Here is a 27,798-nt window from a genome sequence, read left to right as displayed (position 1 = left end):
AGCCCCATGGGTACTAACAAGGTCGGCTTTGTAAATAATGGGTGCCATTTTTCTTCTCTTAGATGTGAACGAGTGCAAGCTTGTTGAACCAAAGAATGGAGGTTGCTCTAACCATTCACATTGTGTGAACACTTACGGTTCTTTTGCTTGTGTGTGTGACCAAGGCTACAGGAAAAACCTAGCTGGGGAATGCGTAGGTAAGTTGAACAGCGTTATAGTCTAAGCGCCGATAATACACATGGATAACTAATGACATATGCATACGGGGGATATGCATAGATTTGCGTCCACAGCGTTGACAGCGATGGGAGAAAGGGCAAAGATTTATTTTCCACGTAGAACACTGGTGTTTATATAATAAAAGATAAGACACCCCTGTTAGGGACAATTCACTTTGTACAAGCAATGGGGAACTGGTGGGATGTCGTGAATTGTAAGCAAAAAAATGTATGACCCCTTTCCGACCTGAATTGTTACGTGGCCCCCTATTAAAACAGAATAAATTATTTTATGAATTTTCTATTTAGCTTATTATTTTTGGGGTGAACCCCCCTTAACATATTTTTTTACGTGGCCCCGCCTAAATCCCATCACCCCCCCCCCCCCCCCCCCCACATGGCCATAAAAGATGAACGGTTCCAATTGACTGTAATTTGTTACCCATTCAGATACGGTGGGAGATAATCCAAGTAAAAATCTTATCTTTTTTAATGAATTTTACAAGCGCTGACCATAACCTATTGTTTCGTTTTAGACATCGACGAATGTTCTACCATCTTCAATAAATGCTTTCCTCAAGCCGTGTGCGAAAATCTTCCAGGCAGCTACAGATGTGTCTGTCCCCAAGGATTTCACTTCGGTCTTCTTAATTATTGCAAAGGTACGTAGGGAATGTGAGAAAAATTGGCCGGAGGTGGCACACTTGGAGTCTCCTATAGATAATAGTCCTCTTGCATTTGATGTCAAGGTTTCTCAATTTGAAGGACAAAACAAAAGCATTTCAATCTCCTGAGAATAGACCTTATTCGTGGTGTGACAATGTTTTCCCAATTCAGCGTGACAAACCTCTGGGGGAATGTTTTGAAACCCGTCGGGATATCATCGTTATTCCTTTCGTATCCTTTGGGATACTCATGAATTTTTCGAAGAGTAAAAACAAAAGAAAATGAATCCCCTGGAGGTTTGTCACGCTGAATTGGGAAAACATTGTCACACCACGAATAAGGTCTATTGGAATCCTATTGTTATGTCCTCCAAATTGAGCTGCATTCCAACGTTCTGCAAAGCGTCTATTCTTAAAAAGAAATACTTAACTTAAGACTATAAATGGGTACAACCCAATAGGTACCTTCACAAAAAAAACTTGGATGATGGAATAATAACCCATACAGAAGAATTGAGAGGTATTTTCTCGTGGTCTTAAATATACTTTTGATTTAAATAACGTTTTTACGTTCTTGCTTCTAGATATAGACGAGTGTTCAATGGAAAATTCTTGCAGTAATGTCAACAACAGTTTTTGTAAGAACAAACGAGGTAGTTATGAATGTGGTTGCAAGATTGGATTTAACGCGAATTACGACGAAACTGCAAGTCCAAAAGTACTCCTAAACTGTACAGGTAGGTGTGTTGTTGTATACTACAGTTACAGGGACGGGATGAAAGGAGAAAATAAAATAAAAAATATTGAAAAAAATGGGAGATGAGATAAGGAAAAAGAGAGAAGAGTAAGTAGAAAAAAGGTAAAGAAAGGAAAATTAAGCCAAATAAAAGTATTTAGGAATTAGAAGAAGAAAAGAAGAGAAAAAATGTGACATAGGAAACGAAACATTAGTATTGTTTGGCTTCTCTGCATCAGGCAAATGGATCCTTCTCAAAAGTATCGTGGATGCGAGGCTAAGGTGCATGGAAATACAAAATAAATCACACTTTTTCTCGACGGTATTTGCTGCATTTCTATTTGTATTTCCATCTTAGCTTCGCATCCATCTTCGCTTTTGAGAAGGGTCCATTAACGAACTCTAGGTTTAACTGAACCTCATTAATCCCTTGCATAAACTACTAGCACTATAAGTATAATGCACGTAAAAATGCAGATTCGCTAATTCAGTCATCGCTAACAAAGTTAAAATCGAACTCACAAATATATGTGTTTATGTAAATAAGGGCCACATCTTTATTCCAAATAAAAATCTATAGAACTAATTCCGCTTTGACATTTATCTGTTGAAAGCTATTTTAATGAACGTTGATAATGTTACAGATATCGATGAGTGCAGTCGACCGAATAGCTGTCATAAGAATGCTGATTGTAGCAACACCATAGGAAGTTACAAATGCAAGTGCAAGAAAAACTATGTAGGGGATGGTTACTCCTGCAAAGGTATGTTGACTGTGCCCGGTAAAGATTTGAGGACCTTGTTATTTAACAATTATTCGCCGAAGGCGAAGTGATTATCGAGGAAAATCTACCGAGAGGCGAATCACTGAGCCTGTCTCTTAATAATTGTAATCATAATGCAGTCTTGACGGCTGATATAATTTATTAATACCCTAAAACGACTTCCGCGCTAATGAAAATTAAGGCACGTCTAACTCTAAGATCAAATTGGAATGTAGCATGTTAGCATGTAAAGTTTTGTGGAGGGAGAAAAACCCTTCATTCAAGGAAGACAGTCTCACATGTGATTAGAGAGGCAAGGTAAGGGCCAAGTGCCTCTTTGTTTTCCACGATCAATTGACAATTTTGAATTACGTTTATTTGTATGTATCCGTATTGATAATATGATCAGTGGAGTGAGGAAAAACTGTGTGGTGACATGTAAAAAAATAATTTAAACATTTTCGACCTTTCGTGTAATGGAAAATGAAAAAAATTCATACGAAAAAGTGAGGAGTGTCTGACTCTTATTACGCTCTTTCCTAAGCCCATTCATTTTACGATAATTCTGATCAATGATTGTTTTTATCTTAGAAAATAGAGTCATTGATCCGACACTAATTCAGGGACGACTGATATTCTTTACAAGAACAGTGCGATTACGTCCCTTACTTGGATTCTACTATGGCGGTAAATCTCACTCCAAAATATACGTAAGTACCTGTTAGGAAAATGCAGCATAACTATTTGAGAGGATTCTTATGTAAAAAAGAAAAAAAAAACCAACAACATGCCATTGTTGTGGTGCCCTCCACCGTGGGTTTCTTTATCTAGTCTAATTTCCTTCAGCTCTCTAACTGCTTTTCATTCTATAGCCGGGCGGTGCTGGAGGTGTCCTAGTAGCCCTACTTTACAGAGGTAGCACCTCCACTTTTGGTTTATAACTTTGGATTTTGTAACGAAAGAACAATGTAGAAAACAAAAAGCAAAAAAAAAAAAAAAAACAAACAAAAACAAAAAAACAAAAAACAAACAAAAACAAAACAAAAAAACAAAACAAAAACAACAACAACAACAAAAACGTTTATTGGACTGAATGACTTATGAAAGTCTATTTTGGGTCTTTCGAATAAAAATAGTACACGTTTATATTAAAAAGAGGGACTGAAGAAGAATGCTTCCATGTTGCAGGCACCCTCACCTTTCAAACCGCTCCGCCGCCGCCTATGCATTTTTAAACTAAAATACTAGTCTTTCATGCAGGGCATTTGTTGTTAGTTATGCAGGCATGTTTAAGGTATGCCTGTTACGTCTAATTGCATTTTTCTCTTCTTTTCTTAACATTATCTAGATTTCTACCAATGGTCTGATCTCAATCGGCAAAAAATACACAAGGTCAACCCCTAAGTCCTGCAGTAACAGACGCCTCAAAAAAGACATTATTGCACCCTTTTGGGCCAGTGCAAGAGGAGGACGAGTAGGGTATCAACAGTTTGCCAAAGAAGAAGAAAACTCAGGTCCGGTGCTTGAGAGAATAAACGAAATAGTTAATCAAACGACAAACCTGGCTGGATTTGAAGCCAACTGGGCACTGGTTGTGTCTTGGGCCAATCGTTCGCCACAATATTGTTTTTGGAGGTTGTGCTTTAATCGTTACAAAGATGAGGTACGGAAAACAGTCTTTATATTGAAAAGAGTTTTTTGATATATAATCTCAGTGGTGTGACTACTTTACTATAGGTGCCATTTTTTCTTAATTTCAGACCATGTGTCAGTGTTTCAGACCATGTGTCAGTGTTTCAGACCATGTGTTAGTGTTTCAGACCATGCGTCAGTGTTTCAGACCATGTGTCAGTGTTTCAGACCATGTATCAGTGTTTCAAACCATGTGTCAGTGTTTCAGACCATGTGTCAGTGTTTCAGACCATGGGTTAGTGTTTTAGACCATGTGTCAGTGCTTCAGACCATGTGTCAGTGTTTCAGACCATGTGTCAGTGTTTCAGACCATGTGTTAGTGTTTCAGACCATGTGTCAGTGTTTCAGACCATGTGTCAGTGTTTCAGACCATGTGTCAGTGTTTCCCATGAGATCCAGAATCTTTGTTGAGCTGCCTACATTTAAATGCATTTCAAGCTTTACTAATACACAAAGGAATAATACTCAAGGAATGAAACGTAATCTGAATTGAGAAAACATGCTAAAGATAAACGTTGCTTGGCGTAATATGCTTGAAACATATTACGCGAAGCAACTGGAACCGTTAGCTCTAAGGTCTTAAAAAACATACAAAATGTATGGGAGTAGCGATGAACGAATAAAACAACAGACCTTTCCAATTGCTTTTTCCAACCTTATAGACCAACACTTTCCAAGCTGTTATGGCAACCAATGGAAGTACTTCAGTAGTGATGTTTCTTTACGATGACAACGGCATGAATTGGTACAGACAACTAAGAAGGAAAGCCATGGTCGGTTACGCCACCAAATCAGGAGTCTGTAAAGAATACCAAGGATCCTTCACGGAATCTATCTTCGACATTGATGATGAAACATTTACAGATCCGGCAGGCAGAAAGCGTAAAGGAGTGATAGTCATCGTGTTTTCCAAAGGGAATGAGCCCCCAACGCCTGAAGAAAAGTGCCTCAGCTGGATAAGAAAACAGCCAAAAGATAACGAATGGATAAATGAGATTCCATCGTGCCCATGCTCTTTTAGAGCGGTTCAATCTGATTCTCGCTTCGAGTACTGGCGAGGTGCACTAACAAATCGGCGGATTTGTTACGCATACATAAAGGAGGAATACACCAAAACATGTTGTTACTTCAGAAGAGGATTTTGGACCAGAGGAGCACTGATAACAAGTGCACGTCTAGCAGGAAGAGTAGCAAGGTACGCTTATAAACTGACCGTAAATAAATAATGGAGTGCAATTTGGTCTGAAAATTAAACGAGAGATTACAAAATTGAGAAGCCGTAATTGTTTTCTCGGACAACATGGAGCAGCCCGGACATATGTAATTCGTCGGTCTGAAGTTCGAGGGAGAATGATGAATAACTCATGGTGCATAAGATTGTGGGGTTGAATTTGGGACGCGAGATTGTGGACCTTGATGATCTCGTTCCCAAACTCAAAACCCAAAGAGTCACATCCACCAAGAATAGTAATGGTTACTATTCAGGCCCCGTCCACACGTATCCGGAAATTTTTGTATCCGCAAGTTATTTTTTGCGGATACGAAATGATTGCGTCCACACACAGCGTATTCGAATCGTTTTCACCGTCCACACGTATCCGTTTTCGTAAAATTTCCGAATACGGATACAAAAATTTGCGGACACGTGTGGACGCAACCCGTATCCGTAAAAAAAAATTTGCGGATACAAAAATTTCCGGATACGTGTGGACGGGGCCCTAATCTGGCCATTAAATCCCACGGGAGATAATTAATGATGTGCAAGAGTATATAACAAGTAAACTACAATTAACCCATTGTTAGTTGCCCAAGCGGGCATGATGAAGAATATCGAACCTGGTAACTAACTAGTATGGTAGGGCCTTTGTCTTTCTGGATCTATTTCCATTGTTCCGCCACTGGAACAATGGATCTTAATCATTCCCAATTCTTATTCATCGATCCGTGGGATAATCGTTCCAAGTGCCATAGTTATTGTTCATAGATATTGCTCATAAAAGCTAGACCTCTTTTATTTCCAGATATTCTCCTGTCTCGAACAAGGATTCTTATAGACAACACGACGAGGAAACTTTCAAAACGTGCTGTCTCGATAGTAACAAGTACTGTAACGACTTCTCACAGTATCGACCCATTGAAGACAGCTGTTCCAACCAGAGACCTCCACCCTGTTCCTGTCGATGGAACTTTGGATTCCGGCGCAGATGGCGAATTCGAAGAAGGCGGATAGTGAGAAGAGGTGAGAAGCGAACTTTGAAATTAATGAAAGCAAAATTGTCTGTCTGTCAGGTTTTCCCCCTTTCATAACTGCATGATTTGCATGCTAGAAAAAAGCAATAAAAAAAAAAAAAAAAAAAAGACAAAATGATCGTTGGGTTACCTGTCATCCTGTACTGATTGTTTGGGTTGATTTGTTCTTCTTGCAGGATGGTTCTTCGGTGATCCTCACATCGCAACACTTGATGGTTTCAAATATTCGTTCAATGGCCTTGGAGATTACATTTTGCTCACCACGACAGACAAAAGCCACATCCTTCATGGCAAAACAATCAGACCTCCGTACAAAGATACCAACAGACTTTCCAACGCGACTGTCTTCAGTGGATTCGCTATGAAAAACAAAAAGAACACAACAGTTCAGGTATGTCTTCTTTACAGTGCGTTTCTGTTGATGGGCTCCGTTTTGCAACATTAGAAAGCTCAAACACCAGGCATTTTTGTCAATACGGACGCCAGAGGAAGACTGGATCGAGAACACCGTTTTTGTCAACGCGGACGGAAAAGCGAGTTTTAGGTCAGTGACATGACGCTACGGACATCATGACGTCACTAATCCTGTAAATCCACTTCCGGTTGCCGTCCGTAACTCAAAAACGCCTGGTGCTTAAACTCTCTAATTTCTCTTGTAATAACTTGTAATCAGTATTAACAAAGCGCGTTGTTTGGGGAGGAGGCTATGTTTTCTTAACGTGAGAAAACAAAGAGAACAGAGCTAGAGGGTTCATCGGATCTTCATGGAAACGGCCTTTTAGCGGTTTAATATCAAAAGGGCTCTAACTTGGCTGGCAAATAAAATGAAAACATCCCATCTACCTTTACCTACAACTAATGCTCACAAGCTCGTGACTATTGAATATTCTTTCTAACATTTCTTTCTAGCTGCTTATATTCTATTTGTTATTAACTAATGCGACATTTTATTTCAGGTTCTATTTAGTGACACGATGCCTGGTAACCTAAGTATTCTAGTGTACAATTCAACGTACGTTTGCGGCCAGACTTTTGGTATAGACGCCCTGAAAAAGGCAACTGGATTTCTCCTGAAGAAAAGCAACGAAACTCTGATCGTTTTGTTCGAGGATTCTGGTTTTTCTGTAGAAATCACTCCTGGAATCGGGCTTCTGCAAATAGGTTTCAGCGTTCCACCTGAACTCGCGGATAAGAATACTACAGGTCTTCTGGGTATACTGAATGGTAATAAGACTGATGATCTAACTTATCCGAATGGTACAGCAATATCCACCGACTCAACGGATAAGGAAATCTTCGCATTTGGGCAAACATGTAAGTCAGTTGTCAGTGTTCGTTGGGATGAGAGTTCTATGACCATACATCGAGGTGTCTAAAACCTTTTGTCACAACAAACCACACCAAAGAATGTTATCAAACCCTGATCTTAGTCAGGCTCGGGGAAGCAACATTGAGATCGAATTTGAATCGAACGTGCTGGGGGAGACAAAACGGTACCGAGGAAACTGTTGGCATGGGTGGCGCGGTACGCTGCTGATAATGCGTCGTCTTTCACTGCTGTTAGTCCAACGAATCGGGTCACCAGTTCAAGCTTTGTGGACGCCAACTGGAATTGAGCTTGTTTGATGTGTTGTTGTCTCTCGTGCCACGAGGATTTTTCTCCGGGTTCTCCGGTTTTTACTTCCTCCGTAAAGATTGACATGTGAGTCGCGCGTTGCGTGCATAAAATAGTAAATGTAGTGGTAGTGTGTGTGAGTGAAAGCCGGCCCATATCAGCGAAAGCTGCCAAAATAGTCAGCCTGCTCTAACAAATAAAAGAATAGACTAGAGCATAAGGAATGAGCCCATTAAATCTACCTATAAACGCGATGCCGAATCCAGAAGCATCTTACATCTAACAACTGATATTCTAAATTATTCAAACTGAATTAAATAATTCAAATTTTCTTTTGTCTTTTATAGGGAAAGTACCGTACGATGAAGGGTTGTTCGTATTCGCCGAGAACTGCTCTAAAAAGCCAGTGTACTTTGATGGAAGCTTCCGTCCAACGTTTTTGAGTGATTACAACATGAGCGCAATCGATCAAAATATTACAAGGAAGTGCAATGGTAACAAGCAATGTATACTGGATATCTTGCTTACTGGAAATGAGGCTCTGGGACTTGCATCGGCAGATTTTGATAAAAAGAACGACGAAAAAAAAGCAGCGATGGGTAAGCGACAAAAGACTTGTTTCCGTGAAAGTAGGGTGACCTTATCCTCCATGTTTATAAATACCTGTCAGTAGGTCTGTGGAAGTGTTTGCATTAATGAAGTGGTGCATTCTTTACCCTACTTTACTGTAATAGTATTTGAGCGGAATATTTTGATGCTGAAATAAGGCTAACCCTGATGAGCGTCTTTCCAATACTTCCGTTAAACTTAACCAATGAACACGGCGGTATACACCTATTTCAGAAATCGTTGTCGCACCAAAAGCATCAAACAACAAGCCAAGACCGCAGAGAATGCCGGTACTTTTAGCTGTAATTAGTTTATTCATGGTGCATTTTCATTTATTGACTTCACAAATTGCTCCAAGCAAGGCTGCTTGAGAGGATATTTAGTGTAGGGCTATAGCCACTTGCATGAACCATGAATAAATCAATTATAATTAAAAGTGCCGACGTTCTCTGGAGCCTTGGCTTGTTACTTGAGGCTCTTGGTGCAACAACGATCTTTGAAACAGGTGTATTACGAATGCGAAGTGAGCCAAAACCTAAGAATGGCATAACTGTTTGCAGAGATACAAAAAAAAACCCTGTATAAACCTAATGTGACTTGATGATCTATTTTCAGCCAACCAGCCACCTGATATCACTGTTACTCCAAATGTAATCAACGTAACGGTCAATGAGAGAATAAATATTACTGTCACCGCGAATGATCCGAATGACGGAGATACGTTCACGTTGTCAGACACGGGCGAATTGCCAGCCGGATCCTCTTTTGACAATGTTACGAGGATCTTTTCTTGGTTACCATCCAGTGACCAACGAGAGGGGAGTTTTAAGATTGAGTTTGCAGCCGTGGATAAACAAGGTAATCAACACTAGTTCACGCTTAAATTTCCTTTTGGCGCGATGCGGCAATTGTTACCACAAATGTAGCTATTAGAACAGATGAACGTGAATCAGTACGACATAAGGGTACTCTCAAGGAATGGAATTGACGATGTTCATTAACTTAGTCACAGCGCGTTAGATCATTTTTCATCCAATAAAAACGCTTCACCACAGTACCATCACGGCATGGTACGTCTGTACCATTAGGTTCCAGTTGACACTGATCTAAGAAATCTACTCGTCAGTACCAGTGCTCAGGAACAGCGAGCTGGCGAAGTGCTCGGGCAGTGCTCGGGCAGTGCTCGGGGAGGATTTAGTTTGCCACTTCTAAGGGCACCTCACTAGATAAATTGTTTATTTTCCTATTAATTCCTTTGGAGAGATGTTTTAAAATGGAAATACGATTACGTCTGCGAAGCAATATCAGAATAATACAGGACCATGAGTGGAATAGATTTTCACCGCACTCACTACCTTGGCTTGGATGGATGAAATAGTCTTGAATTGACCATGAGTCGCTAAAAAAATACATCATCTTTAAAATTCTTTTATAGGTGCATCACAGGTCAAGTCAGTAGAGGTCAAATTCTGTGATTGCAAGAATGGACAAGAATGCGACTTCACAAACATCCTTACGTCTAATCAAAACAACAGTTTTGAATTGGTTGGTTGTAGTTGCTCAGAAAGATACAGCGGCGATGACTGCGGAATCGTGGATGACCCATGTGAGAACGATCCGTGCTACGGCAATGTTACTTGCAAGTCCAAACCAGCGCCTGATTTTGGTTATATATGTGGTGCTTGTCCAGATGGCCTTGTTGGAAATGGAGAAGACTGCAATGGTAACAAAATTTGCTTCTTCTTTTGATACTGATTTATTTCCGTTTTTCAAATAACACGTTACACAAACAAGGAAATAAATGCCAGGACAATGAAGCGGGGACGCTTTCTCTAATATAAAATACGGTTATTTCTGATTCGAAAACTTATTCCCTAGGAGTTTCTGTGTAGAAAGTGAATGGAAAAAGGTTGCATTAGGGAGGTGATTTAGTAAAAAATCACTGGATAAATTTATTGGATAACAGCATCACTTAATCCATTGGATAAGGATTTATCCGTCGAATAGTGCTATCCACCCTTCGTACAACCCGGCCCAAAACTTTTTTACCAGGTTGGTTGAGGCACCTTTTAAGGGTTTCTTTCACTTTGGAGTGCAAAGATACCAAAGAGCAACAGTTGCGAATACCGTTTTTCTGGTTTTCAATCAGCTGATAAAAGCCTTTGGATCTCATTATCTGCTCCAAAAGGTTGTCAAAACCTGATAATGTTGTGCCTTTAATCAGAAAGGATGCTATGTCAAGTGAAACCCAGTAATAGCAGTCTTAGAAAGTGAAATAAGTGTTTCATATTTCGATCCTATCAGACTTCGACGAATGTGCGGAACCAGCCAATAACACCTGTACGGTTAACGAGACCTGTATCAACAAAGTCGGCAGCTACGAGTGTCAGTGCAAGACAGGATACAGGAAACAAACACCGGGCAGCAACTGCACAGGTAATAGAACTCTTCTAGAAATGAAGCCGTCTGGACTCATAGTTGACTCTGGTGTGATTTCCCTCTCAAGGCACACTCAAGAGTTTACGATAGCATTATGGTTACTCCATTCCCAACTAGGTTTCTATATATGTAGTGAGTACCTATGAAGCCGTCTGGACTCATAGTCGAACGTGGGAATAAAAGTCTAGATTTCCTTCTCAAGGAAGCCGTCTAGACTCACAGATGCATGACCATGGCGTTAAAGGAAAGAAATATCCCTATCAGGGGTGCTTTGGGGTGGAAAGGGGGAGGGGGGGATTCTATTCTATCTATATAGACCCCTTGCACTGAGTCCCGGGAGGAATTGTTCTGGGGAGCAATACAATGGATTCTTTTTGCATAAGAAAAGACGACCTACTATTTTTGTCACCCAAACAATTCCTCTAGGAAATCAATGCAAGGGGTCTATAGTATAGTTAGTATCTAAAGACCGTAGTAACACCTACCCCACATAAAATATAATACCATAGCTCATAAAACCGTGGTCTATTTTTGCAGATGTGGACGAGTGTACTAATCTAAACATCGGCAACGATTGTAAGGCTAACTCAGACTGCACAAATACTCTTGGAGGCTACAATTGTACTTGTAAGAAAGGCTATGAGGGAAATCCTAAGCAAGGCTGCACAGGTTAGTAGAGCCCCGAGTAGATTCTTACATCCTTTTTTGCCCATGCAAAATAGTCCCTTTTGCCCATCGGTAACTGAATACCGCTGTGTTTTGTGACTGAAGACTCATTTGCACTTACTTAGCTTGGCTTTAGGGCAAATCATTTGCAAAAGAGTAGAGAATATCATAGAGAAAAAGAAGGAGAGCGTCTCCCTTGTGTGGCTGCAGGGTGGTAGTAAAGGACAAGGCATCACCTCTACCGTGGGCACCACAGTGCAAATCTTTAAAAGCACTTTCTCAGGCGCTATAGAGTTTATATCTGTGAATAGACACGAGACAGCAAGGTCCTTTTTGTTATTTCCCACCATTTAATATAATCTGGGGAAAATAGGAATTCTAAGTAGTTGTAGTACTAGGTCAATCAGCAATCTATTGTGATCAGCAGTCACAAGAGCCAAGCAGTCATGAAACTCATTTCTTTGAGGCTTTTTTTCCTATCAGACATCGACGAATGCTTGCAAGATGGAAGATGTAACCACAAATGTCAGAATACGGATGGATCTTTCAACTGCACGTGTTATGATGGATACAAACTTAACGAGACAAGCCCTGGCTTCTATGATTGTGTTGGTACGTACACGAGTCGAGTTCTTGTATACTGTATCTTGAAAATCCAGCAGGTAGCTGCGAGCTGCACGGTGAAATTTAATTTTTACAGTGACTAACAATTACAGTTTAATTTTCTTGTGCGCTGATTGGTTAGTTTTTATCATCAATAAGAGGACAGACAGATAAAGCTGACGTCAACAAGCCGTTGAAATTTCGCAGAATATTGAAAATCTCAGTAACAGGACTCGAGTTGTTATATTTTTTGTGTAGTATTAACTTATTTTCTTTCCTTCTTAATGGTTTAGATATCGACGAATGCGAGTATCCAATCAATAACGATTGCGAACAGATCTGTCAAAATATACCGTCTTCCTACGTATGTTCGTGTAAAGAGGGTTACAAACTAGATTCAAACAACAAGACTTGTTCCGGTAAGACACTGACGGAAAAACCGTCGTATTTCTATGAAAGGACAGAGGGAAGAAATGAAGATAAAATGAAAGGAAGGAAGGATAGACTGATGGATAGATGGATGACATGGTGTGTTGTGTGGTACGGTGTAGTAAGGTAGTAATAGATATATGGGATGGTGTGGAGTTTAGTGGTGTGGTATGCTACGAGTATTGGATGGATGGGATGGGATGGGATGGGATGGGGTGGTGCGGTGTGGTACAGTGTAGTAAGGTGGTTATGGATATATGGGATGGTGTGGAGTTTAGTGGTGTAATATGCTACGGTTATTGGATGGATGGGATCGGATGGGATCGGATGGGATGGGATAAAAAAAAAAAGACTTTATTTAACGAGGGTGACATACATTACTGGTGACCCAGTAGTTTCCATTATGGCCCTCCTACGATTAATAAACTGAAATGAAAGATTAAAAGTGGTGTGGTGTGGTGTGGTGTGGTGTGGTGTGGTGTGGTGTGGTGTGGTGTGGTGTGGTGTGGTGTGGTGTGGAATTGGTAAATGGATGCCAATCGTTCTTGAAAAAGGAAGTCGAGTTCACACCTTTCGAGAAAATATGAATTAGTCATCACACTTCAAAAATGGGTGTTTTTGGCCAAAAAGCATGGACTGTAGCCCATGGTTTTGATCGCTTTTGGGTCATTTTCACACCTTTCGAGAAAAGATGAATTATTCATCACACTTCAAAAATGGATGGGATCGGATGGGATCGGATGGGATGGGATAAAAAAAAAAGACTTTATTTAACGAGGGTGACATACATTACTGGTGACCCAGTAGTTTCCATTATGGCCCTCCTACGATTAATAAACTGAAATGAAAGATTAAAAGTGGTGTGGTGTGGTGTGGTGTGGTGTGGTGTGGTGTGGTGTGGTGTGGTGTGGTGTGGTGTGGTGTGGTGTGGTGTGGTGTGGTGTGGAATTGGTAAATGGATGCCAATCGTTCTTGAAAAAGGAAGTCGAGAAAAGTTTTTGGTCTTTTCACGTTTATTTCTTTAACAGAAAATTACCGAATATTTCATTTAATTTTAGCAAAACAGAAGTGTAATGGTTTAGGATGTGAACATGAGTGTGTCGTCATAAATGGCACAAATGAGTGTAAATGTTTCAAAGGATACAAACTTGCGGCCGACAACAAGAAATGCCAAGGTTAGTAATTCGAGGATTATACTATAGAATATACCAAATAATCAGGAGAATCCAGGGTTTATTCCATCATGCAATGCGATGCGAGCGAGTGAGAAATAAACTGATTTTCCATTTAAACAGCTTGAAATTGAAAAATTTATTGTTCTTAAGTAGAATGTTTGTCACCATTTAGCGATATTTGTTTCACAAATTCTTCAAAAAATGTTATAAAGATATTCTTCAAAATACTGGAGTACCTTTGAAGTGCTTTTAGGTTTAGTACAGATCCTATAAATGACTACTTTTATTTGCCAAATCAGTCGAACATGTCTTCATTAAACGCTAAAGCAACACCTTAGTATCAGTAGTAGTAGCAGAAGTATCAATAAAAAAAGATCCACATAAACCGGTTGAAACCGGTTGAAACCGGTTGAAACCGAACTGAGAAAACTATAACTCGCAAAGGCACTTGGGATAGTCCAAGATCCTTCTCTGCCGAATATTTCGCGTTGTCACTTGAAGCTTAAAATCCACCTTATCGAATGAGCTTAATTTAAGTCAACTGTTTGATTTAACACTGTTAACATGTGTCATCAACTTTTAAAACGTTAACCAATCACAATGTTGAATGAAAACTGTAGCCTGTCAGAAGAAAGAGGGATCAGGAGAATACTAGACTACTAGTAACTCAGCCAATCAGAGCTCAGTAGTTGTGAAAGACCATTACTAATGTTGGTTATATTTCTACGCCAAGATATCGACGAGTGTTCGACCAACAATGGTGGATGTGCCCATAATTGTAATAATGCACCAGGAAACTACAACTGTTCCTGTGAACCTGGCTTCAAGTTGATGTCCAACAAGAGAGACTGCGAAGGTAACGATTGATGGATTGCAAGCATTCCCAAGACAGTCAAAAGACAAAAGCATGGCGGCCATTGAGGTGCCGTTAACAATGGATGATAATGAGAAATCTTTTGTTAAATGGTACCAACATGGCCGCGATGACGTAACGTGCAATAGAAGCGTTTCGCTGAAAAGTCTAGTCATACAGACCCCTTGTATTGAGTCCCGAGAAGAATTGTTCTGGGGAACAAAACAATGGATTGTTTTTTGCATAAGAAAAGACAGACTAACAATTCCTCTAGGAAATCAATGCAAGGGGTCTATAGCTTTGATATGGGAACATCTGGTCACATAATACAATCAAACTAAGAAAACCGTTAACACCTAAGATATGTCTGGAATGTTAAACATCCTGTCCTGACCAATCACATGCGACAGTTAGTTAGAAATCAATTCATTCAATCACATGCGATTGGTCAGAACACGTTTAACATTCCAGACATATTGTAGGTGTTCACGGTTGACCGTAAGTGGCCAACCTCTATTTAACGGCCATTTTAAGATCGATTGTAGTAATAGTACCAGCATCGATGACTATATGCTATTGAACCAAAAGTAATGTCTTTAACATTTTTTTTGAAATCAGATATCGATGAATGCAAGACCGCGAACGGCGGCTGTCTGCATATGTGCACCAATACTGCTGGTAGTCGAAATTGTTCTTGTAAACGTGGTTATAAACTGGATGATGACAAGATGACGTGCAAAGGTACGTGTTCCAGTGTGGCTTCACACATTCATTGCGCAACTAGATGCCACTCTCGACGTCAGAGCCACTGCTGCTCTTACTGCGCATGCTCCACAAAATGCCATTTCTTCGAGCAAATGCAGTAAGATTGACAAGTCTCTAGGGTCACGACTAGACATAACATACAGTTACTCGGCAAGCAACATAAACCTCCAAGTAGTTATAACTGATACAACTTAGCCAAGCCTTGTCTTAAGTTAAAACGGCACCAATGAGATCTTATCAGGTATTTTAAAACGTATTAAACAAAAATAATTACGGTAAAAAAAAAATAAAAATAAAAATAAAAATAAAAAAGCTGGTAAGAGCATGTTAAAAACAGCAAGACTGTCAAGTTTGAAAGAATAAATTAAACGTTCTTCTATCCTGTTTTCCCCCCAGCCATACCAAACTTTTTTGGCTGGCTTTTTACCAAACTTTCTGACGTAGGATTGAGTTGAAATTCACACTAGACATTAGTCTCAGATTGGAGTTTATGATGCCTATGATGATATACATTTCCGTGGAATTGATGTTTCTATGGCAACAATAAATGAGAAACATTGAAATCAGTTGAACTTGAATTGTACGTGATCCCGATGACACCAGCGGGTATGAAAACATCAACAAATTCTGTATGTTCGATTTTCAGTAAAAAGTGTGAATTTGGTATCAAAAAACCCGTGCTTGAGGCCAAAAATGCCTTAACGCATTGTCTTATATGAAATGTCAACTTTAGGTATGGTAATTTTTCTTCTGTCCTGCGGAGGTTTTGCAATAACATAATAATATTATTATTATTTTCCGCAGTTCACAAGCATGGATTAATAGAACAAATTCCTAATTTTCCCCCCATACTCCTTTGCAGATACCGACGAGTGTAAAGAGGGATTCAAATGTCCCCGCAAAGACCAGATATGCAAAAACAAGAAGGGCGGTTACAAATGTCGATGTCCACCGAGGAAATTTTCTGATGGAACGTTTGAATGCAAAAGTAGGTGGTGGTGGTGTCTATACTGCTAGATTAGATTTGGTTCGGGTAGAGACGTGTTTCAAACGTGAACACTCGGGCTTCTTGTAAACTGTCCGAATCAGAAATTTGCAGGGTGGGGTGCTTTTGTTGCCAGGCTCAAATATTGGCTGTCTACTTGGGCCTCATTTAACGAATGAATAATGTAATATGGGTAGAGAGAACCGCGTTTACTCGGGCATCTATCGTCGCATCAGATATTTACATGGCGGACCTCGTTTAACGAAGAAACGAATATTCCCGATGTACACCTACTTGTAAGAACGTTGTCGTACGAAAATAGAACATTAGTGATTTATTGGGATAGGAATTATATCAAAAAACAAAAGAAGATCACTGAAGCTGAACTTTTTCTTTTGTCTTTTAATGTATTCCTTTCTCACTAAATTGCAAATTTTCTATTCTTGTATGACAACCTTCTTGCAAGTAGGTGTAATGTCTAGTGCGAATATCTTAAAAAATGAGTTCCTTTTCTTTCGCATGCAGAGAGTAAGCGGTTTAAACTCAAGATACGTCTTTTAAGGTACTCGAACTCCCCCGAGTTCAAATGGAGAAGCGGATTGAATGACGAATTCTCTGATGACTACATAAGCACCGTAAACATGATTATTGTTAACGTAAGTTTTAAAAAACACACACTGAAATCATTAGCAAAATATGATACTCACTTATCAGCATTATAAAACCAGTTCCGAATAAATGCGGAATAACGATAGGGGTCTTATGACACTCCTGAGGCACTCCCTTGAATCTGCCGATACGTTCCGGATCAGTTATCAACCTGAATAAAAATAAATAAATAAATAATACAACTGAAAGCAAATATTGATATTTTTTTCCTTGAATCATTCATTCTGGCCTTCCTTTTCAGCTCAACGCGTTCTTCAAGACGAAATCCCGATTTAGACTATTTTATTTTGGATGTAGCGTAACTGGTTTACAGTAAGTGTAACGCCCTTGACATTAAGGCCTAGGGCAAACGTCGAACTTTCCATAAACCGCACTTAATTACATCAAAGAATGTCGCCTCATTATCACCTGATATCCATTGTTTTTAATGAGTTCGGTGCATGGAAAGTTCGACGTTTGCCCTAGGCCTAAGGGACTTTGATATAAAGGGACTTTGAGCAACTTATATTCATGAGATGCATGTGACGTCATTGATGCCATTTTGGTTGACTTTGACAAAAGATTTGGTCTTGGCGTCTCTTGTCATGTCAACCAACATGGCCGGCCGGGGCACCTCTTTTATCCTTTTATTCTCATAGAAAGAGACTCGCATCCCAAGAAACCCAAATCAATTTCTAAAACTATAAGTCCCTTTCGCAGTTACCTTTCAAGATGGCGCAGGGAACTGTGAAGGGGAGTATTATATTACTTGACCCTTAAAAGGGGAAAAAGCACTTTTTGTTTTCACAAAATAAACCTTTCAAGATAAACGTAACTAGCATGGTATTAATTTTTGGCTGATTTCTCTACAGAGATGGAAGTATAATTGCCAATGCTTCGTTGAACTTCGATCCCAACTCCAATGTTACGAGTACAGGTCTTAATCAGGATATCAGTGGTGTTAATGGAGTGATGGGAGCCTTAAGCTTCGATCCTCAATCTAGTTCTGTATCAGGTATGGATGAATGTAAAATAAACTTGGTACCAATAATATACGTTTCAGAGAAAATGAATGGGGAGATGGAAGGGTAATAGCAGAAGAAACGAAAAATAAATGTAAGAGAATGGAAAGTGGGAGGGAAAATATATGAAGGAAAACGAAAAGCGGTGAAGTGGGTGGGAAAAAAGTCGGTTAAGAGGGAAAATAAATATGTGATAAAAAACAGAGGGAAGGTAGAGGCAATTTAAGAAAAGTATAAAGAATATTAGAAAATATCATTCTTCTTGATTTATTTGCTCTAGATGTGAACGAATGTAACGACCCAGATGCAAATGACTGCCACAGTGATGCTACATGCACGAATACAGATGGTAGTTTCTCATGCAGCTGTAATGATGGATACTCGGGCGATGGTGTAAACTGTGGTAAGTAGATTGATTTAAATTGGTCCTTGAAACAAAGTTGCATAACTAGTACCTGACAGTCCAAGTAAAATAACTCTAAAAGCATGTCCTTTGTCAAATCTGGGTTATCTGAGTATTGACAACCTATTTGATAAATTCACAAAGCAAGGCTTCTTCTTTGCAAGAGAAATAATTTGATTCACAGATCACTTGTGTATCTGAGAATTTGGGGGGGGGGGGGGGGGGGGTTGGAATTTATTTGGGGGGGGGGATGGAATTTATTTGGGGGGGGGGAATTCACGAAGCAAGGCATATAGCTGATTCTACTTCGCAAGAGAATTACTTTGATTCACAGATCACTGGTGTATACGACTATATTGGGAATCTTACGAAGCAAGGCATATAGTTAATTCTACTTTGCATGGCCAGCAGGTTGCTTCGTAGCCTGCATGCAGCCTAAATTTGAATTTAAACTTAAAATTCGTCTGCTACCCAGGGTAGTTAAGTCCGTTTCAAGCTATCGACATAAGCAATATAAGCTTAAGCATATGCTTCTTCAGTTCGGAAATTTTCCCATTCATTTCTCCAGGGGCGGATCCAGGGGAGGGGTGCAGGGGGTGCGCACCCCTCCCTGGTTCGACTTTGTGCCCCAACTTCGAAGATAACCAATACTGCTTTTTACCTTTGATTCTAATGGGTGCACCCATCCCTGGGTTAAATCTGTGCCCAGCACCGCTCCCTGAACAAAATCCTGGATACACCCCTGTTCACAAGGAATTGTTCCATTAAAACGTCAATTTCCCAGCATGCTGTCACTAAGCATGTGATCTTCCTTCCCTTTTCGTTCTTTTTCAATTATTGACTAATTCACTTTCATTCTTGTCTCCTTTAGCCAAGATCAAGGAAGACTCGAGTAAGTGTTAAAACAGACTTCCGTTTGGGGTATGGGGGAAAGGAGGTGCACTTTATAAACAACTCCTCACTGCTTATTCCTAATGCTCAAGAGCTGAGGGATGTTTCACAAAGATCAAGTCTTAAATTTTCGGATCGACAGAACAAAGCCAACTGTTTTAATTTAGAACCAATTACGAAATAAATTTTGGATTGCAGATTGCATGTCTTGGATTGCAGATTGCATATCTTGGATTGCAGATTGCATGTCTTGGATTGCAGATTGCATGTCTTGGATTGCAGATTGCATGTCTTGGATTGCAGATTACATGTCTTGGATTGCAGATTGTACATCTTGGATTCCAGATTGCATATCTTGGATTCCAGATTGCATGTCTTGGATCCCGTAACAAGTCATAATTGAATTCTGAATTCTATACAAGATACTCATCTGTTTGTTTCCATTTTTTAGACAAAACCGCTTTGATTGTTGGCATATGTATTGGTGTATCTTTACTCATCATCATCATTATTGTCCTCATCCTTTGCTGTTACAAGAGGTCAGACAACCTTTACAGTTTCTTATTTAGACCTTCATGACATTTTTCTATCTTTTGATCTTTATGGATATTTTTTTCTTCTGTTTAATGAAAACTCTATAGTTATACACTAGGGGTGGAGGAGGACACTGTTGGGTGGTGCTGAAGTCAAGAGGGTCTGAATCATCATTTTAGGAATTAGTATACCAAAAGAGAAGGAGTAAGGGGTACTGTGCATCTACTGTATGTACACTTAAAACAAAATGAGACATAAAGAAGATCTGACCATCAGCCTATAATAAGTCATTATTTTAGGGCTTAGTATACCACAAGAGAAGGAGTAAGGGGTACTGTGCATCTACTGTATGTACACTTAAAACAAAATGAGACATAAAGAAGATCTGACCATCAGCCTATAATAAGTCATTATTTTAGGGCTTAGTATACCACAAGAGAAGGAGTAAGGGGTACTGTGCATCTACTGTATGTACACTTAAAACAAAATGAGACCTAAAGAAGATCTGACCATCAGCCTATAATGAGTCATCATTTTAGGGTTTAGTATACCACAAGAGAGGAGTAAGGGGTACTGTGCATCTACTCTATGTACACAAAATGAGACCTAAAGAAGATCTGACCATCAGCTTATGATTAGTCATCATTTTAGGGTTTAGTATACCACAAGGTGCAGGAGTAAGGGGGGCTTTACACCTAAGTACACTTCAAAACAAAATGAGACTGACATAATTTCTTTCCCATACAGACAACAAAAGGGAGATCTTCGTGTCAATGAAGAAGATTATGGCCATGGGATGAGGCCAGTGCAAATGAAGAATGACCCACCCATGGCAAAAAGTGGTGAAGTTTACTATGGTAATGATAACAAAGGACGGCGAGGAAGTGATGATTCATTTGAAGGACAGTATGATGTTGCTAGGCCGGGAGCATCTACTTACTATGACAATCCTGTCGATGATTCAGTTGAAGAACAGTATGATGTTGCTAGGGCACAATCTAATTACTATGACAACATTGCCATGAAAAAGGTAATCCATCAAGAACTATTTTTATGTAAGATCAAACATTCAAAAAAGTGCACAATATCTAGGCATTGCCATATATTTTAAGATGGGCTTCCTTCAAACATAAATCATGCAATCATGCATAGAGAAATGGGAATTGATTTAATCATTGCGTAGTTCCAGAAATCATCCATACCCACCCCACAGAGGAATTTGGAATTTCCGAAGAGTAGGGGGGTCAGAGAAAGAACAAAAATTACAGAGTTTGTATGGAAGAAAATTGGAATTTCTGGGGGGTATGGGGGTGTCTTAAAAAAATTCCTCCGTGAGGGGGTATGGATAATTTTTGGAACTACACATTAGTTTGTTGACTGTTGACTAATTGACTGTTGACTGGTCTGATTGCTTGTTTGTTTATCGATTCATTTATTGAGACTGGTTGGTAGATTCATTGATCGGTTGATTGAATGTTCAATTCATTGATTAATTGTTTAATTGATTGGGTAGATAATTGGTCGATCAGTTTATTATTTAGTCCATCAATTATGTCATCGAACATGCAAGGAGTGATTACTCAGTCTCATTACTCACCTTTTAATAGAGTGACTAATTACTTGATTGATTTTTAATCTGTTTCAGGATAAAGAATCACCAATGTAAGCATCACCTGAACATTACCATACATGCAACGTACTTACTGCGCATGCACTATGCACATTAATCAATATTAACCAAGTAAATGGCACGAGGAAAGCAACAAGTTGAAGTTGGAGAAAGAAACATAATTTTCCATTAAGGATGCACTATCTTACACTGTTATGTCGTTATAGCACATATAAAACAATAAAAAGGTTAAGCCTTGCCATATTCAATATATCCAGTAGAAAGGGATGAGAATTTGAATGAAACGTTCAAAGTTGAAATAGTTGTTGTGTTTCAATTTAAGAGACTTTGATCGGGCTTGAGTTGATATGCATTTTGCTGAATAAGCATTTATAAAAATGCTTTACCATAGCAAAATCATAATGATGCTCATTAAAATTCATAAATAGTCATTGTATTAATCTATCAGTTTTCTCTGTAATCACAGAGTGGGACAACCATGTGTTCATGGTATAAATTGGGAATAGTTGGTGCAAAATAAGGGAGCATGTATTCAAATCTTTAAAACATTTCCTGCTTCCCCTCATATGAGGCACACTTCCTTTGATTTTTCTCCACCTAAACCCTGACTGGTGCCCCCCCCCCCCCCCCCCCCCCCATTCGCAATACTCTTATTTATTTTTTGCTTAGATAACTGCACGTCTCTTTTTCCTGGGTTAAACCTAGATACTCTCCATATTTGCACCAACCTCCCTTGGTCTAAAATAATCATGATGATAGAGTACATACAATATAACCGTGAAACTTTAGTAATACTAAATAGCACAATTTCATGCAAATTCCATTGTTTTTCTATTGTTTAATTAGCACTATTTTGTACTATTTAGTAATTAGAGATTCACGGATTAATTGCTTGCACTCTGCTGTAAATTCATGACATTTTGTACTTTTTTGATAATTTTTTAAATCACAATAAATTGTTAAACAATACAATTTTTGTTAAAAAAATAAACACTTTTAAAGAGTTGAAGATGCTAAACTTGTGCTCATGTTAATTGTGAACTTTAGGCAGGGGGCTGATTTTACATAAAATGTTAAACATTGAGTAACATTTTATGCATTAGGCATCATACATTGGTATAATGTAACCCTGTAATGACCCTATGGATCTGTGCCAATGGCCTAATTGGAATATAATGTAATAGGAACACTGATTCAGGCTGATGTATGAAGAACATTAGATAAAAGTAAAGGTAAAAGTTAAATTTGACTGGCATGTACATGTATTGTAGGGCCATGCAGGGTCATTTTGCTGGCATGTGTTGTAGGAGAAATGCAGGATCATTTTACTGGCATGTGTTGTAGGGCCATCCAGGGTCATTTTACTGGCATGTGTTGTAGGGCCATTCAGGGTCATTTTACAGGCATGTGTTGTAGGGCAATGCAGGGTCATTCTACTGGCATGTGTCTTAGGGCAATGCTGGGTCATTTTACTGGCATGTGTTGTAGGGACATGTAGGGTCATTTTACTGGCATGTGTTGTAGGGCCATCCAGGGTCATTTTACTGGCATGTTTTGTAGGCCCATGAAGGGTCATTTTACTGGCATGTGTTGTAGGGCCATCCAGGGTCATTTTACAGGCATGTGTTGTAGGGCAATGCAGGATCATTTTACTGGCATGTGTCTTAGGGCAATGCTGGGTCATTTTACTGGCATGTGTTGTAGGGACATGTAGGGTCATTTTACTGGCATGTGTTGTAAAGACATTGTTTGTACAATTTTGGAAGAAAAATAGTGAAAATCAAGTTCTGTACAAAAAAATCATAAAACTGAAACTAAGGAAGAAACATGGGGGATATTACCTGTTATTCTGGAAAATAACAAAACAAAAAATATAGAGTCGGTAGTTGAGAATAAAAGGTTTTTAGATTAACTAACAGCTACAGTATGCTAACCATATCAAGAAAAATACTACAACATTGTAGAAAGATTTGGACAATTCACCATTTTCCATGCATTGGTTCACTGGTCAAACACAAAGCATTCACTAGAGTTGGCAAGGTTCAAATTTGAATAATGTATTGAAACTACCTTGACACCTCACTTGAGTGATTTGTGTTTGACCAGTGAACCAATGCATGGAAAATGGAGGATTACACTGCAAAAATCAAATGGAATTTTATTTCTCTGCCTTCTCCTTTAAAAACTTTGTCACTATAGAATTAAACTCATTGGCATATCGTAAATGCAGGTTATGTCGGCCTTCAGGCATCAGGTACAACGTAGAGTCTGTGATATTTTTATGAAGGTACTCTGGATGGAAGTCTGGAACCAAGGGGTCTTTCTGCCCATGGATGATCAAGGTGGGACATTTTATCTTGGGTAGATACTCTCGACAAATGTTGCCATCATTTTGCTTGGAAAACCTATCAAATGCATCTATCCAGCCACCCCACATGGACTTTAAGCCTTGCTGTCCGTACATTGCTTTAAAAAGGAATTTCAAATTTGTGATCTTTATATTACAGCTGTTATTATTTTATAAAAATCAAAAAAAATTATTTCGTTAACTCTTCTGTTAAGCACTGCTATTAACTGGCAATATTTAAACAATTTATAAGTTTTTTTGTGTGCAGTTTACAAGGGCAGATCCAGGTATCTGAGAAAGGAGGGGCCACGGCCCCTATCACCTCCACCCCTAATCCATCCTTGTTCTACACAATACTAAAGGTGGATCAGACCTCAGACTGTGATAATGAATTTATTCAAAATGACACCCATCATGTTGAATAAATATCCATTATAAAACGGGGGCCTTGAACTCAGAACCTCTCTCTGGGTCCACCAACATCTGTATACAGTATATCACTGCCCTATGCTGTACTGTGCTACTCATACATTGAATACCTATCAAAATTGTCAGAACAAAATTGACACATTTTGATGCAAAGCTGGCTGGTTTTACCAAATGAGGCATTCACAAAAGTACAGTGCGCAAATACAATTAATATGGTTATACTTTCGCACCTTTCGCTATAAGTCTATCTAAAAAAGTCTAGATTGTAGTTACCTTCAAGAGGGGCTTTCATCTTCGGATGCCATGTATCTGTATCTCTTAATTTCTCGTATGTTTCCATTTCTTCATTGGTCACAAATGAGTTGGAACCCCAGATAACCATCTTGTCAATGGCTCTTGGGTTACTTGCTGCAAGGATCATAGCCGTTATACCCCCATCACTCCAACCAAGGAGAGAGTATTTCTTGAAACCTGTGCATAAATAGTAAAAAATAATTATCAGAAAGACAAATGCTCTTAACGTAAGCAGACAAAGTGGGAATGTAAAAAAATGACACAATTTTTGAGGGTTTTTTGCAAATGCATTACTAGCTAAAATGAACTGACTTTTGAACATCCAGTTTTATAAACATGAATTAATAATTCTCCCAAAGAATTTACTGAAGACCAAAAGATCGAAAAATAAATCCTACTCCCATTTAAGTAATTTATTTCTATTTATTTATAAGTTGAATAAATCAGTCTAGTGTGCTTGATCCCATTATCCCAGTGGAATAGAACGTTAATGAATATCCCATTTCTTGGGATTTCTACCATTGTTTTAGTTGACCCCTCCTAGATCTTCCTTACTTTCACTTTACATGACCCCTCACTCTTGACCCTTGACCCAAGACTTCTGTCTTCTTTACTGTGCATGCTCAACAAAATGCCAGAGACTCTGTGAAACCTTAGAATTTCTAAAGCTGTGATTGGTTATCTATTTCTCACTATATAATAAGCCTGAAGCGAAATGACATTCTACCCCCATCTCTAGACCATAATAGTTTTTAAAATTCTTTCATAATTAAATTTTTGATTCCTTAGAGAATACAGGAACAATAGTCATAATTAAAGAACAAAAGCAATGTGAAAAGGATTATGGTCTAGAGACGGGGGTAAAACATCATCTCGCATCAGGCTTATTATCCATTGAAAAACTGCTCTATGTAGCAAAAATGCATAAAAGCCCTTGCGAATTATACCAATTGCCTTGAGAGCCAATAAAATGGGAATGCAGCTGTAAAATAATATTTTTGGAGTGAAATAAAAACCTGTTGATTAGGGGGTGGGTGCCCTAGCTATAATTCAAATTCTAGTATGAACATTCAGTGGCAGGTCCAGGAATTTCAAAAGGCGGGGGGAGACAATTAAAGGTCTTATCAAGGATTGCAAGGAAAAGAGGGTGGCTTACTGAGGATAATACTGAGAAATTTAAGCGAAAGGAGAATTGCTAGCCACTCCTTTCACCACCCCTGGCATTACATATCTTGTAGCTAGACTTCTGGCCTGCGCACGCTAAGGTTTCCAGAGTTTTTTTGGCATTTTGTCGAGCAGCAAGAGTGACAGGGCTGTAAGATAACCCCCTAGCTTTCATCCTATTTTATTCCTACCCCTGGCTGTCCGGTGAGCAGGGCTAAAAATAAATGAATAATTACGACACCAGTTTGTAAAATAATATATAAAAACCTGATTAAATATTAGCTATTCATAAGGTTTTTCACACACACAATTTTTTACAGTTAAAAATCTTCACCTAGTTTTCGCATCAGTTCTGAACCATCCAAAGCATCCCGAACGAAGAAATCACTGGGAAAATCTCGAACAGGAGGAATTGACTTCCCATAGCCTCGCGGATCAAAGGCTACTACAGTAAATTCATTACTAAGTCCTTTTAACTGTGGACCAAAGTCGCTCTGTGTTGTCCCAAGAGCACCTGGTAGACAGAGAACAACTTGTTCTTGACTACCTTCTTGCTCGTAACTCAAGTCTACGCCATTGACGTTAATTTTCGACGACACAGAGCTACAAAAATAAGCCTTGGCAATCTTCAGGTAGATATATAAGTGTGCTGTGGGTTTGAGGAGGTTTCTTGGCTTCTGGGATCTAAGAATCCTCGAAGAAGTGAAGATTGAACGACCAACTAACATTTTGAGCACGTTTGCTTGTAATGGACCACAGGAAGCCCAAACGTCTGGAATGCGAAAGTCATCGAAAGTATTGGAATGGACTAAGGGAATCCAGGATGAAGGAGTGGTCGTTTCAGTGGATTTTTTTCTTGGATAAGTCACATATCACACTCACTCGCTGACTTGCATATCAAGCCCTTAACTTGTGAAGGCATTTAACCCGTGAAATAAAAAATTTTAGTCAACGTGTAATAGTCAAAGAGACACAAGATGGAAAATGGAATTAGGGTCCACTGATGTGTATTACCAAGAGAAAATGAACTAAGAGAAGGAATCCCCGCGCCCCATCATGAACACTCTTTGATGCTATTTTTAGAATCATTGAAGCTATTTTTAGCAGCATTCATTTGATGTTTATTTTTCTGCACGCGCGTACTGCGCGTGCTCTACCCTGTTTGCTCATGTTTGCATGAGTTTTTCAAAAAAAAACTTGAGTTAACAGACACGCGTGAAAAACGTCTGCGCATGCTCTGAATCCGTATGCAAATTAGTCAAAACATATGAAAATTTGAACATGCGTGATAAATAGACCTCTTCGGCTCTAACGTAATGTTTACCCATTTCAGACCTCATGTCATTCCCTAGAGTATCATTTCTTTTTTTACAATAACTTACAAATTTCTCGCGTGCTGATTGGTTATTTTTTATCATCAATAAGAGGACAGACAGATAAAGCTGTCGTCAACCAGCGCGCGCTCTTTCCGTTGGTTGTTTTGATCGCTAAAAATGAGAAGTTTTTATCGTTTTTGTAACTGTAAAAAACAAATAGACATCAGTTTTTTATGTGTCTGTCCTCTTATTGACGATAAATTTCATCATCACATTGTCAAAGTAGTGTGGATTCACAAGCCTATTTGTTAAATAGCGCGTGCAATAAGCCTTTTCACAGTTTAAGAATCGATTCCACTGCGCATGCGATTTTATCCCGAATTTCTACCTTCTTTTGTCTAAACCTTCTTTTGTTCTTAATTAAACAAAAGAAGGTGAGAAATTCGGGATAAAAACGCATGCGCAGTGGAATCGGTTCTTAAACTATGAAAAGGCTTATATGCGCTTGCAGAAAAACAAACGATGACAAATGTGATTTTAAAAATAGCATCAAACGGTGTCTATGACGGTAAAAATCATAAATACCAGAATATTCCTTCTCTTAGTTCATTTTCCCTTGCTATTAGTCTGGTATCTATTTCAGGGTGTATTTTAGT

General features: G+C 39.0%; 3 protein-coding genes across 3 annotated transcripts in view; 1 reads left to right on the top strand and 2 right to left on the bottom strand.

Moving 5' to 3' along the window:
* LOC148909641 (uncharacterized) overlaps positions 1–6,582 on the bottom strand; it is a 50,603-nt gene extending 44,021 nt beyond the window's left edge. Inside the window, exon 1 of the mRNA XM_089032867.1 lies at positions 6,456–6,582. The gene's annotated coding sequence lies outside the window, so the exon portion shown is untranslated. The remainder of the gene's footprint in view (positions 1–6,455) is intronic.
* The window catches only part of LOC116296139 (uncharacterized), a 30,799-nt gene extending 8,198 nt beyond the window's left edge, over positions 1–22,601 (top strand). The window contains exons 4-32 of the mRNA XM_089032855.1: positions 63–197; positions 755–880; positions 1,468–1,620; positions 2,264–2,383; positions 2,975–3,093; positions 3,732–4,046; positions 4,738–5,270; positions 6,097–6,314; positions 6,502–6,716; positions 7,282–7,639; positions 8,288–8,539; positions 9,165–9,407; positions 9,985–10,272; positions 10,854–10,985; positions 11,526–11,657; positions 12,138–12,266; positions 12,551–12,676; positions 13,745–13,861; positions 14,595–14,717; positions 15,333–15,455; positions 16,342–16,467; positions 16,990–17,120; positions 17,375–17,445; positions 17,985–18,127; positions 18,415–18,537; positions 19,409–19,429; positions 19,880–19,967; positions 20,710–20,992; positions 21,608–22,601. Of these exons, the coding sequence (XP_088888981.1) occupies positions 63–197; positions 755–880; positions 1,468–1,620; positions 2,264–2,383; positions 2,975–3,093; positions 3,732–4,046; positions 4,738–5,270; positions 6,097–6,314; positions 6,502–6,716; positions 7,282–7,639; positions 8,288–8,539; positions 9,165–9,407; positions 9,985–10,272; positions 10,854–10,985; positions 11,526–11,657; positions 12,138–12,266; positions 12,551–12,676; positions 13,745–13,861; positions 14,595–14,717; positions 15,333–15,455; positions 16,342–16,467; positions 16,990–17,120; positions 17,375–17,445; positions 17,985–18,127; positions 18,415–18,537; positions 19,409–19,429; positions 19,880–19,967; positions 20,710–20,992; positions 21,608–21,628 (4,964 nt within the window). The 3' untranslated portion in view covers positions 21,629–22,601. The remainder of the gene's footprint in view (positions 1–62; positions 198–754; positions 881–1,467; positions 1,621–2,263; positions 2,384–2,974; positions 3,094–3,731; positions 4,047–4,737; positions 5,271–6,096; positions 6,315–6,501; positions 6,717–7,281; positions 7,640–8,287; positions 8,540–9,164; positions 9,408–9,984; positions 10,273–10,853; positions 10,986–11,525; positions 11,658–12,137; positions 12,267–12,550; positions 12,677–13,744; positions 13,862–14,594; positions 14,718–15,332; positions 15,456–16,341; positions 16,468–16,989; positions 17,121–17,374; positions 17,446–17,984; positions 18,128–18,414; positions 18,538–19,408; positions 19,430–19,879; positions 19,968–20,709; positions 20,993–21,607) is intronic.
* Positions 22,602–23,478: 877 nt separating this feature from the next.
* LOC116296140 (serine hydrolase BPHL) lies at positions 23,479–26,568 on the bottom strand. The gene is made up of 3 exons (XM_031704101.2): positions 26,161–26,568; positions 24,642–24,839; positions 23,479–24,058 (listed from the first exon to the last, which is right to left on the bottom strand). The coding sequence occupies exons 1-3, from the start codon at positions 26,552–26,554 to the stop codon at positions 23,751–23,753; spliced, it is 900 nt and encodes a 299-aa protein (XP_031559961.1). The 5' UTR covers positions 26,555–26,568; the 3' UTR covers positions 23,479–23,750.
* Positions 26,569–27,798: the final 1,230 nt, after the last annotated feature.

The sequence above is a fragment of the Actinia tenebrosa genome, unplaced genomic scaffold, assembly GCF_029948245.1.
Source record: "Actinia tenebrosa isolate PJP-AT-01 unplaced genomic scaffold, QUT_ActTen_1.0 PGA_scaffold1__47_contigs__length_23844297, whole genome shotgun sequence".
Lineage (NCBI taxonomy): Eukaryota > Metazoa > Cnidaria > Anthozoa > Actiniaria > Actiniidae > Actinia > Actinia tenebrosa.
The sequence above is the reverse complement of the archived record's forward strand: the minus strand, read 5'-3'. Positions and strand labels throughout refer to the sequence as shown.